This window comes from Heptranchias perlo, chromosome 35 (assembly GCF_035084215.1).
Source record: "Heptranchias perlo isolate sHepPer1 chromosome 35, sHepPer1.hap1, whole genome shotgun sequence".
NCBI classification, from domain to species: domain Eukaryota; kingdom Metazoa; phylum Chordata; class Chondrichthyes; order Hexanchiformes; family Hexanchidae; genus Heptranchias; species Heptranchias perlo.
In genome coordinates this window covers 20,291,867-20,303,441 of record NC_090359.1, presented here as the reverse complement: position 1 = coordinate 20,303,441, position 11,575 = coordinate 20,291,867, and the positions used below count along the sequence as shown (strand labels likewise).

At 53.4% G+C, this 11,575-nt stretch overlaps 1 protein-coding gene across 1 annotated transcript in view; it reads left to right on the top strand.

Annotated features, from left to right (window-relative positions):
* LOC137302299 (lysine-specific demethylase 6B-like) overlaps positions 1 to 10,012 on the top strand; it is a 15,182-nt gene extending 5,170 nt beyond the window's left edge. Inside the window, exons 2-6 of the mRNA XM_067971940.1 lie at positions 1,204 to 1,391; positions 2,250 to 2,391; positions 5,287 to 5,413; positions 6,203 to 6,373; positions 8,229 to 10,012. Of these exons, the coding sequence (XP_067828041.1) occupies positions 1,204 to 1,391; positions 2,250 to 2,391; positions 5,287 to 5,413; positions 6,203 to 6,373; positions 8,229 to 8,255 (655 nt within the window). The 3' untranslated portion in view covers positions 8,256 to 10,012. The remainder of the gene's footprint in view (positions 1 to 1,203; positions 1,392 to 2,249; positions 2,392 to 5,286; positions 5,414 to 6,202; positions 6,374 to 8,228) is intronic.
* The last annotated feature ends 1,563 nt before the right edge of the window (positions 10,013 to 11,575 follow it).

The following is an 11,575-nucleotide window of genomic DNA, read 5'->3' as shown; positions in this document are numbered from 1 at the left end:
TCTGCAGACATTGCGGCCCTGGGGATGTTTAATTGTTCCTTTATACTGTTCTTTGAAGTGTGATGAGTGGTGTGACCGCGTAGCCTGACAGGCAAGAAAATATACTGTTTCGGTCTTAAATAAACTTTGAACTCTCCGACGGCTGGTGCCGGGAGTTTGCTGATTGTAGCCAGGGCAGTGGCAGGGGGGGCTACGACTGGGCCTCTTCAACCCTTGTCGGTCCGTGTTCCCGCTCCTGGTCACTCAGCGATGACCCCCCGGTTGACGACGCCTTCTGCAGTCGAATAGCTGCGTTGCCTCCTGCAGTCGAATAGCCCGCGCACGTTCATCCGGCTCGCCCGTTAAAAATGGCCACCTGGGCTAGCTAGTGGAGTGTTACAGGAAAGTTGTGGGACCCGTACCCCAATAATAATCAGCCCGTACAGGAGAGGACTAGGGGCAAGGGGAGGCCCCGGCAGCATAGAACCAGTTTGCTTTCTGTCGTGCGTTAGCGGTGGTCACGTCAAGTGAGTTGCTGCCTGTGGACTCGAGCCACTGGCCCCCTCCCATGTCGGTGCGGGGGGTTAGGGAAGGGGGGAGGACACACACGGGTTCCTGCCTCTGTGACAGAGGGCCAAGGCCAGGGCTTTAGACAGGAGTACCTATGCCTCTGAAATCCATGCTCGTGTGTGTGTGTGTGTGTGTGTGTGTCTGTGTGTGTGTGTGTGTGTGTTTGGATAAACCGTTAAATTGCTTTGTCTTCTGTCTCTGTTGCTGCCGGCCGTGACTCAGTCGGCCCCACTCCAGAGACTTGAGCCCATAATCCAGGCCGACGCTTCCAGTGCCAGTACTAAGGGAGTGCTGCACTGTCAGAGGTGCCGTCTTTCGGATGAGACGTTAAACTGGGGGCCCCCGCGTGTCGTCTCGGGTGGACGTGAGAGATCCCGCGGCCACTATTGGAAGAAGAGCAGGGGAGTTCTCCCCGGTGTCCTGGGCCAATATTTATCCCTCAACCAACATCACTAAAAAAAAACAGATGACCTGGTTATTATCACATTCCTGTTTGTGGGATCTTGCTGTGCGCAAACTGGCTGCCGCGTTTCCTACAACAGCGACTGCACTTCAAAAAAAAAAGTACCTCATTGGCTGTGAAGCGCTTTGGGACGTCCTGAGGTGGTGAAAGGCGCTATATAAATGCAAGTTCTTTCTTACTTTCTCCCGCAGGCAAAACGTCGACTACCTGACTGGCTCGTGGTGGCCGGTCCTGGACGATCTGTACGCGGCTAAAATCCCGGTGTACCGTTTCATCCAGCGCCCCGGAGACCTGGTGTGGATCAACGCGGGCACGGTGCACTGGGTGCAGGCTACGGGATGGTGCAACAACATCGCCTGGAACGTTGGTCCACTAACCGGTCAGTGGCATGCTGGGCGAAGGAGGGGGGTGGTGGGGTGTTGGGTGTTGGCTGGCGTGGTGGGTTAGAGGGCAGCCTTTCACCTCTGGGACCCCGGTTCAAGTTCAGAGCCCCCCAGCCCAGTCTGACTGACTGTTATAAGGTGTAACCGTCGACTGTGATGCCTTCTGCAGTCGAATAGCCCGCACACGTTCATTCAGCTGGCCCGTTAATAAATGGCCACCCGGGCGAGCCAATGGAGGGTCACAGGCAGCTGTGGGGCCCGTACCCCGGTAATAGTCAGCACGGCCGTGAAATGGGTTTGGCTGGGTCGGCAGCCATTGCACTGAGGCTGGCAGTGCCGCCCTGTACCAACGGGGGTGGAGGCTTGAGGTCCGTTGCAGCTGGCCAGCGCAAAACACGCCGGGAGCCCGCAGGCCAACGCTGCCCGTCATGTGTTACAGCCATTAATGGGCCCGATTTAAACAGTGCATCGCCACTCCCTGGGCAGCTCGGGCCTGGCCTATGGGTCATCCAGCATTGGACTTCGATACTGCTTTGTCACCGCCAACAGACGGAAAGCCCCCTAACTTTTACCCCCCTCCCCATGTGGGCTGAGCTAGCTGATCCCAACTGTGCTGGTAGTAGGTAGGGCCTACAATTTGCCTCAGTGCCTCTTGGGGGCCAGGGTTCCCGCGTCCAGTGACTCCTCCTGTCACTGGGTTGTGGACTGGAGTCCCAGGGAGGGATGGAAATCGTAGGGGTTTAAAAGAAAAACCACACACGCATGAGTGCGTGAGATGATAACACCGGATTGTGCAGCAGCTCCCTCACTGTCTGTCTCTCTCTCTCTCTCTCCCCCTCTCTCCCCGTCTGCAGCCTATCAGTACCAGCTGGCCCTGGAGCGCTACGAGTGGAATAAGGTGAAGAAGGTGAAGTCCATCGTGCCCATGATTCACGTGACCTGGAACGCAGCTCGCACGGTGAAGGTCACCGACCCGAACCTCTACCGAATGATCAAGTAAGGAGCTTCTCCCCGAACCCTCGCCGTCTCCAGCCTCCAGCATCTTACGCTCTCTGTCCGTCCTGTGTGCGTACTCTCTCTAACTTTCCTCCCTCTTTTTCTATCTCTCTGTCTCTTTACCTCTTTCTCTATCTCTTATCTCCGTCTGTCTCTCTCTCCCTCTTCCTGTCTCCCCCTCTTTATTTCTGTCACTTCTGTTTCTCCAATTATCTCTCACTCTTTCTCTGTCTGTCTGGTTGTCTCTCTGACTCTCTCTCCGCCCCCCTAACCTAACCATCCTTCCCTCTATTTTAAAACCGATTACGTTCATTGCTGTCCTAAAGATTCCTCCTCAATTCCAGACGCACTGTCTCACGTCCTTTTGTACCGTCTGTGTTCAAGTCGAGACTGATTGCTCCACCGGCCCCAATTCACTCTGACCCAAGACCTCCGGACTGTGGGCCTCCCCTCCCCACTCCTGTCTTCCTACTCGTTTTAACCTCGGAACAGTTTGTTATTTTAGCCCTTAGTAGGTTACAGCACGGAAGGAAGCCATTCGGCCCATCGAGTCCGTGCCGGCTCTATGCAAGAGCAATCCAGCTAGTCCCACTGCCCCGCCCTATCCCCGTAGCCCTGCACATTTTTTAGTTTCAAGTACTTATCCCGTTCCCTTTTGAAGGCCATGATTGAATCTGCCTCCACCACCCCCTCGGGCAGTGCATTCCAGATCACAACCACTTGCTGTGTAAAAAAGTTTTTCCTCATGTCACCTTTGGTTCTTTTGCTAATCATTTAGTACCTCGGCCATCCCCACTGCCTCCAGGAGTAGATCTCCTTTATGTTCCCTAATCGGCCCCACCCCTCCTCTTACTACCCGTTTACTGTTTACATGTCTGTAGAAGACTTTTGGATTCCCTTTTATGTTGGCCGCCAGTCTATTCTCATACTCTCTCTTTGCCCCTCTTATTTCCTTTTTCACTTCCGCTCTGAACTTTCTATATTCAGCCTGGTTCTCACTTGTGTTATCAACCTGACATCGGTCATACATCCCTTTTATCTGCTTCATCTTACTCTCTCTCTCTCTTGTCATCCAGGGAGCTCTTGGCTTTAGTTGCCCTCCCTTTCCACCTCATGGGAATGTACTTTGTCTGTACCCAAATCATCTCTTCCTTAAAAGCCACCCATTGTTCATTTACAGTTTTCCCTGCCAATCTATGATTCCAATTCACCCAGGCCAGATCTGTTCTCATCCCATTGAAATTGGCCCTCCTCCAATTGAGTATTTTTACTTTAGAGTGGTTCATGTCCTTTCCAACGAACAGTTATTGGGCAGTTCAGTTGGTTACATAGATTTTACAGCACAGAAACAGGCCATTCGGCCCAACTGGTCCATGCCGGAATTTATGCTCCAGACGAGCCTCCTCCCTCCCTACTTCATCTCACCCCATCACCATATCCTTCTATTCCTTTCTCCCTCATGTGTTTATCTAGTTTCCTCTTCAATGAATCAATGCATTGAGACACAAGCCTTAGATACAAATCTAGCCCTTCCTGACTGGGCTCCCAGGCTATTGATCTCAATCCAGTGTTTGGGAATGAGCCACATTACATTTAGGGACCCACTGTCCCGTCAAACACTCCCAGGGTGGGTACAGCACGAGTTAGACACAGAGTAAAGCTCCCTCTACACTGTCCCATCAAACACTCCCAGGGCAGGTACAGCACGGGTTAGATACAGAGTAAAGCTCCCTCTACACTGTCCCATCAAATACTCCCAGGGCAGGTACAGCACGGGTTAGATACAGAGTAAAGCTCCCTCTACACTGTCCCATCAAACACTCCCAGGGTGGGTACAGCACGGGTTAGACACAGAGTAAAGCTCCCTCTACACTGTCCCATCAAACACTCCCAGGGTAGTTACAGCACAGGTTAGATACAGAGTAAAGCTCCCTCTACACTGTCCCATCAAACACTCCCAGGGCAGGTACAGGGTTAGATACAGAGTAAAGCTCCCTCTACACTGTCCCATCAAACACTCCCAGGGCAGGTACAGCAGTGAATAGAAAGAAAAAAAAAAGACCTTGCATTTATATAGCGTCTTCCACGACCTCAGGATGTCCCAAAGCGTTTTATAGCCATTGAAGTATTTATTTTGAAGTGTAGTCACTGTTGTAATGTAGGAAACGTGACAGCCAATTTGCACACAGCAAGATCCCACAAATAGCAATGAGATAAGTGACCAGATAACCTGTTTTAGTGATGTTGGTTGAGGGATAAACATTGAACAGGACACCGAGGAGAACTCCCCTGCTCTTCATGCCTTGGGATCTTTTTACGTCGACTAGGAGGGCAGACGGAACCTCGGTTTAACGTCTCATCCGAAAGGCGGTACCTCTGACCCTCGGTACTGGCACTGGGAGTGTCGGCCTGGATTACGGGCTCAAGTCTCTGGAGTGGGGCTCGAACCCACGACCTGTCACGGAGGTAATGAGACGTTAAACCAAGTTCTCCCCTGGTGTCCTGGGCCAGTATTTAGCCCTCAACCAACGTCACTGTAAAACAGATGTTCTGGTCATTTATCTCATTGGTGTTTGTGGGATCTTGCTGTGCGCAAATTGGCTGCTGCGTTTCCCTACAGCACAACAGTGGCTACACTTCAACAATAAAAGTACTTAATTGGCTGTGAGGAGCTTTGGGACGTCCTGCGGTCGTGACAGGTGCTATATAAATGCACGGCCTTTATTTCGCCAATGTCCTGGGCCGAAGCTCCTCCCTCCGATTAACTGCTCAGTCGCCTGATTGCTGGCGATGGCTGCTTGTCTCCGACAGTTCAGTGTGCGAACTCCGTGGGGTGGCCGCGAAGGAGCTTTGGCCGCCACCTTTAACCTCTGACCTCCCCACCCCCTGTTTTAGGTACTGCCTGTTGACGTCACTGAAGCACTGTCAGCTGCTGCGAGACGCGCTGATGAACAGCGGGAAGAAAATCATATTCCAGAGCCGGGTGAAGGAGGAGCCAGCGTACTACTGCAACGAGTGCGAGGTATGAGACCCTCCGCCATCTACGCTGTCCCCGGACGGGCGAAATCGGGCCAGGCCTGTGGGGAAAGATGTGACGCAGAAAATGGCCAGCTTTTCTTTCTTAAATGTACAATACTGCCCCCGGTGGTTCAGTTGGTAAATTCAAACCCACCCTCCCTCCTCCAAATGTGGCCCTGACCCATACAGATCCTGGGGTTCAGCCCTCGGACTGATCTCAGCCAGTCCGGGCGCTACGCTTTGGCCTCGGTGCCCCCCCCTCCCCTGAGGCGCAGTCGGGGGTGGGGGCTCCCGTTCCCCATCGCCATCCAGTGCCCTCCCCACCCCCCCCCCCCCCCCCCCTTGCAAAGTGCGAACGAAATGGGTGGGGAGGGCACTGGATGGCAATGGGGAACGGGAGCCCCCACCCCCTCAGAAGGATGGCGGCTTGCTTGTGATGCCCCCCATGGTCAAATAGTCGCCCGCCGCGTAGGCTCACGCCTGAAGAATGGGCACTTGGCCAAGGGGGTGATCGGTACACCCGGGGGAGCCTACACCACAGCGGGGGTGAGTGCGTTCAGGAGAGGGAGGGGGCGGGGTGGGGGGGGGTGTATTCCCCCTGGGATGATTAATTGTGGGGGGGTTTGGGGGGGATGAAATTGCACATCTGGCCTGATGTCAGGGCGCCGGGTCTTTCGTCCCACACTGGTGTAGCCTTTTCCTTCGTCATTCCAATACCCGCCCACTAACCCCGTGACTCTCTCTGTTCTCTCTCTCTCTCTCGCTCTCTCTCTCCGTCCGCCCCCCTCCTCAGCTCGAGGTCTTTAACCTTCTCTTCGTCACGAGCGAGAACAGTAGCCGGAAATCGTACATCGTGCACTGTGAGGACTGCGCCCGACAGAGGGGGCCCTCACTCCTCAACGTGGTGATACTGGAGCAGTACAGGATGGAGGACTTAGTACAGGTCTACGACCATTTCACGCTGGTGAGTGAGCTCGGGGGAGGGGTCGGGTCGGGGGAGAGGGTGGGGGGCAGGGTCCGAGGAAACCCACAGAGAGCGGGAGCTCCCGAGTAACAGTCAGCACCCGCCCAGACACAAGTTCAGGAAGAGGGGGTGTGTGTACACGGGGTCGGGACAGATCATGCAGGTCGAAGCAAAGCACCCAGTGACCTGAGCTAGAACAGGCAGAGTGGGTGAAAGAAAGAACCTGCATTTAAATAGCGCCTTTCACCACCTCAGGACGTCCCCAAGCACCTCGCAGCCAATGAAGTACTTTTGAAGTGTGATCACTGTTGTAATGCAGGAGTTCCTCAGGGCAGTGTCCTAGGCCCAACCATCTTCAGCTGCTTCATCAATGACCTTCCCTCCATCATAAGGACAGAAATGGGGATGTTCGCTGATGATTGCACAGTGTTCAGTTCCATTCGCAACCCCTCAGATAATGAAGCAGTCCGAGCCTGCATGCAGCAAGACCTGGACAACATCCAGGCTTGGGCTCATAAGTGGCAAGTAACATTCGTGCCAGGCAATGACTATCTCCAAAAGAGAGAGTCTAACCACCTCCCCTTGACATTCAACGGCATTACAATCACCGAATCCCCCACCATCAACATCCTGGGGGTCACCATTGACCAGAAATTTAACTGGACCAGCCATTTAAATACTGTGGCAACAAGAGCAGGTCAGAGGCTGGGTATTCTGCGGCGAGTGACTCACCTCCTGATTCCCCAAAGCCTTTCCACCATCTACAAGGCACAAGTCAGGAGTGTGATGGAATACTCTCCACTTGCCTGGATAAGTGCAGCTCCAACAACACTCAAGAAGCTCGACACCATCCAGGACAAAGCAGCCCGCTTGATTGGCACCCCATCCACCACCCTAAACATTCACTCCCTTCACCACCGGCGCACTGTGGCTGCAGTGTGTACCATCCACAGGATGCACTGCAGCAACTCGCCAAGGCTTCTTCGACAGCACCTCCCAAACCCGCGACCTCTACCACCTAGAAGGACAAGGGCAGCAGGCACATGGGAACAACACCACCTGCACGTTCCCCTCCAAGTCACACACCATCCTGTGTTCGACCCCTTTTACCGTGCAGAGGCTTTCCCTGCTTTGTCTTCAACTGTGCAGGTGGAAAATGCAGAGTTGAAAAGCCTGTAACTCGGGGGGGGGGTGGGTGGTACGGAGAAGCTGCAGTATTGCTGACCGCCCGTCGGAGGTGCTGAAAAGATCCCACGGCCACTATTGGAAGACGAGCAGGGGGCAGTTCTCCCCAGCGTCCCTGATGCCGCTCTGCTGGCTCTGGGTGCCGTTCCGTGGCACACCGACTGGGAGTCAGTTCGTCGTCTCTCCCCTGCCCCCCGGAATCCAGCCCTCGGGTGTCGGTCCTGAGCCCCGCGGGTCTCTGGTCCCACCCCCAGGCTGCAGTAAAGAGGGGGGGGCGGCGTGGGGGTTGGGAGGGCCGTCCGATTAGCTCCAGTGAACCTGGACTAGGGGAGGGAGTAATCGTCCGGGGCAACTGCCCCTGATCGCAGTCCCGCTGGGGTAAAAGAACGTGGCGGGCCGCGATGCCCTCAGTGGTGGAATAGCCGGCCGCCCAGGCTCAAGTCACGAAGGAACGGCCCCCTTGGGCAAGGTACCTGGAAGGCTGGTGTATTCAGCCCATCACTAGGCGGAGAGGGTGAATTGAAAGGTTCTGGTCAATGAGCCCGTTGTGGAGGGGGGGGACGAGGGGAGAGAGGGGACGGTGGGGGAGGGGCTTCAGCAGAGTGTCCGGCCCGTGAATCCTTTGCGCTAACTCCAGCCGTTCCTGTTTCTCCAACCCCCCCCGCCGCAGACGCCTAAATCAGGATCATCCAGATGACGAGCTCTTCAAAAAGCCATACCAAATGCTTCTCACTTTCCCGAGGTCCCTGGACCGTTCCTGCCAGCGACCAGGCAACCGGGCTCGCCCAATCACTATGAGGATCTTTGCATCAGCCAATCAGCTACGTGTTTACTCGACCTATCATCATCAGCTGCTGCTGATTGGCCGCTCGAGGCGGGAAGGAGCGCCAACTTTTTTTTTTCTCGGAAAACAAAATGGCCTCCCTCCCTCTCTCTCTCTCTCTCTCTCTCGTTCCTTCCTTCATTCCCCCTCTCTCCCCTCCCTCCCTCCCTCCTCCTCGTCGCGGAGGCGGCCAATCGGCAGTTGACGTTCTCGAACCTCTATCACATGACTTGACGCTGCAGCAAAATACCACATTGGCCTTCGAAGATGGGAAGAGGAAGAGAGAGGAAACAAAAACGGAATTAAAATAAACTTTTTTTCTATATTAAAAAAAAAACAAACCGAAATGTAAGCATTAAGAAATGGTTTTGGATTGCTAAATACGGGTTATAGCAAGAATTATTTTTGTCGTAGCTTCTTGTATGTGTGTTTCTATGTAATGTGTCACTTTAATTTAGACACACAGTCCCACAGTGAAAAACCCACACATATAAATTATCAATTGCATCGTCCAATTTACCTCCATTTTTAAAAAAAATTTTCTAATGTATAGTTTTTGGTTTTTATTTATGAAATTCTCTATTTATTCACTCTAATTGTCTCCCCGAAGCCTTTCACATTTTTAAAAATGATTTTGTTTTGTTAAGGAAAACACTTTTAACTCCAAGCTTGAGATGCTGTACTTTCCCTCCTTGCTTGTCCTCTCCCTCACTCTTCTCTCCCTCCTTTTCCCCCTCATCTCTCTTTCCATCTTCTCTCCTACCCCTCTCTCCTCACCTCCCTCTCCCACTTCCTCCTCCCTCCCTCCATTCCTGATCTCTCGCATCCCCTCCCTCCATTCCTGATCTCTCGCATCCCCTCCCTCCATTCCTGATCTCTCGCATCCCCTCCCTCCATTCCTGATTATTCTCCTCCTGTCTCCCTCCCTCCTTCCTTCACCCCATTCCTGATTCCCCTCCTCCTCCTGTCTCCCTCCTTCCCTCACCCCATTCCTGATCCCCCTCCTCCTCCTCTCATTCCCTCCCTCTCCTCCTGTCTCCCTCCTTCCCTCACCCCATTCCTGATCCCCCTTCTCCTCCCATTCCCTCCCTCTCTCCATTCCTGATCCCTCTCCTATCTCCCTCCCTCCTTCCCTCAGGCCCATTCCTGATACCTCCTCTCTCTCCGTCCTTCACTCCCTCTCTCCATTCCTGATCCCTCTCCTCCTCCTCATTCCCTCCCTCTCTCCATTCCTGATCCCTCTCCTCTTGTCTCCCTCCTTCCCTCACCCCATTCCTGATCTCCACCCCCCCCCCCCTCTCTCCCTCCCCTCCCCTCCTCCTCTCTCCCTTCCTCACCGCCCTCATCCTTACTCCATTCCCAGCCAAGTAGGAACTGGATAAGAACAGATTTGTTTTTTCTGAATTGTATGCTGTTGTTTTAATTCTAATTAAAATTGTGCTTGGGGCTTTTTTCAGAACATGTGAGGTTTAAGTTTTCTGATGGAGTAGGAGGTTAGTTATTCTTTATTGGATTTTATGACAAGGGTATGTTTTGGAGTTTACTGCACTGTTTGACACAAACTGAGCCAGAACTGTCTTAACTTTGTGAATTTGTGTGACATGAACAATAAAAGCTTTTGATAAACTTTATCTCTCCCGCTGGCGTCAAGTCCAGTCCTCGGGGGAGGGGAAAGGCTCCGATTACAAAGGTCAAGAGGGTAAGTTTCCCCTTTTCCCGGGGGTCGGGGGGCGATCGGCAGGCGAGAACGCATCAGCAGAATGAACAGACGTAGAAACGCGGGCCGTGTTGGAGGGGCGTCTGGATCATGTGGGCTCGCGCTCTCCGTGGGCCCCACCCTGAGCACCAAAGGGGAACATTCACCCCCAGGGTCTCCCTCCGACAGCTAGATGCTGAGAGGATGTTACCCCTCGTGGGGGAATCTATAACTAGGGGGCATAGTCTCAGAATGAGGGGTCGCCCGTTTAAGACGGAAATGAGAAGGAATTTCTTCTCCCAGAGGGTCGTGAATCTTTGGAATTCTTTACCCCAAAAAGCTGTGGAGGCCGAGTCATTGAACACATTCAAGGCTGAGTTAGACACATTTTTGATCAGCGAGGGAGTCAAAGGATATGGGGAAAGGGCGGGAAAGTGGAGTTGAGGTAAAAATCAGATCAGCCATGATCTCATTAAATGGCGAGGAAGGCTCGAGGGGCCGAATGGCCTACTCCTGCTCCGATCTCTTATGGTCAGCTCCCCCTGTGGCCCGGGTGATCATTGCAATCCCCGGGGAACGTCCCAAAGCGCTTTGCAGCCAATGAAGTATTTTTTTGAAGTGTAGTCACTGTTGTAATGTTGGGAAATGTGCTCACAGCAAAGACCCACAAACAGCAATGAGATATGATCAGATAATTGTTTTTTTAGTGATGTTGGTTGAGAGATAAATTTGGCCCTAGGGCACCAGGGAGAACTCCCCCTGATCTTCAAAATAGTGGCCGTGGGATCTTTTACGCCCACCTGAGAGGGCAGACGGGGCCTCTGTTTAATGTCTGCTCCAAAAGACGACACCTCCGACAGTGCAGCGCTCCCTCAGTACTGCCACTGGGAGTAGTCTGCCTGGATTATGAGCTCATAATGGAGCGTAAACACCAGCATAGACCAGTTGGGCCGAATGGCCTGTTTCTGTGCTAAAAAGTTCCATGTAAAGTCTCTGGAGTGGGACTGGAACTGGAACCCACATGCGACAGTGCTACCCACCGAGCCAGGGCTGAAACTTTACACAAAGGTCCCAGGTTGAGTTCCTGGTCTGGGTCCCGTGGGCTGCTCTGAGCTGGGGCCGCGATGGCTGCCCTCGGCAGTCGTGGTGGGGTGGGAGGGCGGGGTAAGGCTCCTCGGTTAGGGAAGGTGGAAGAGTGGCCGCTCCTGATCCGTCTCCAGAGACTCCCTGCCGGAAATGGTTGATAGGTGAGGACGGGATTGGGCTTGGGTGTGATGCCCCACGTGGTTGAATAGCCCAAATACACTCGGCGGGAGGGGGAGGAGAATGCCATTCAGCCCCTCGAGCCTGTTCCGCCATTCAATTAGATCATGGCTGATCTGTATCTTAACTCCATCGACCTGCCTTGGTTCCAACACCCTTAATACCCTCGCCTGACAAAAATCTATCGATCTCAGTTTTGAAATTTCCAATTGACCCCCGGCCTCAACAGCTTTTT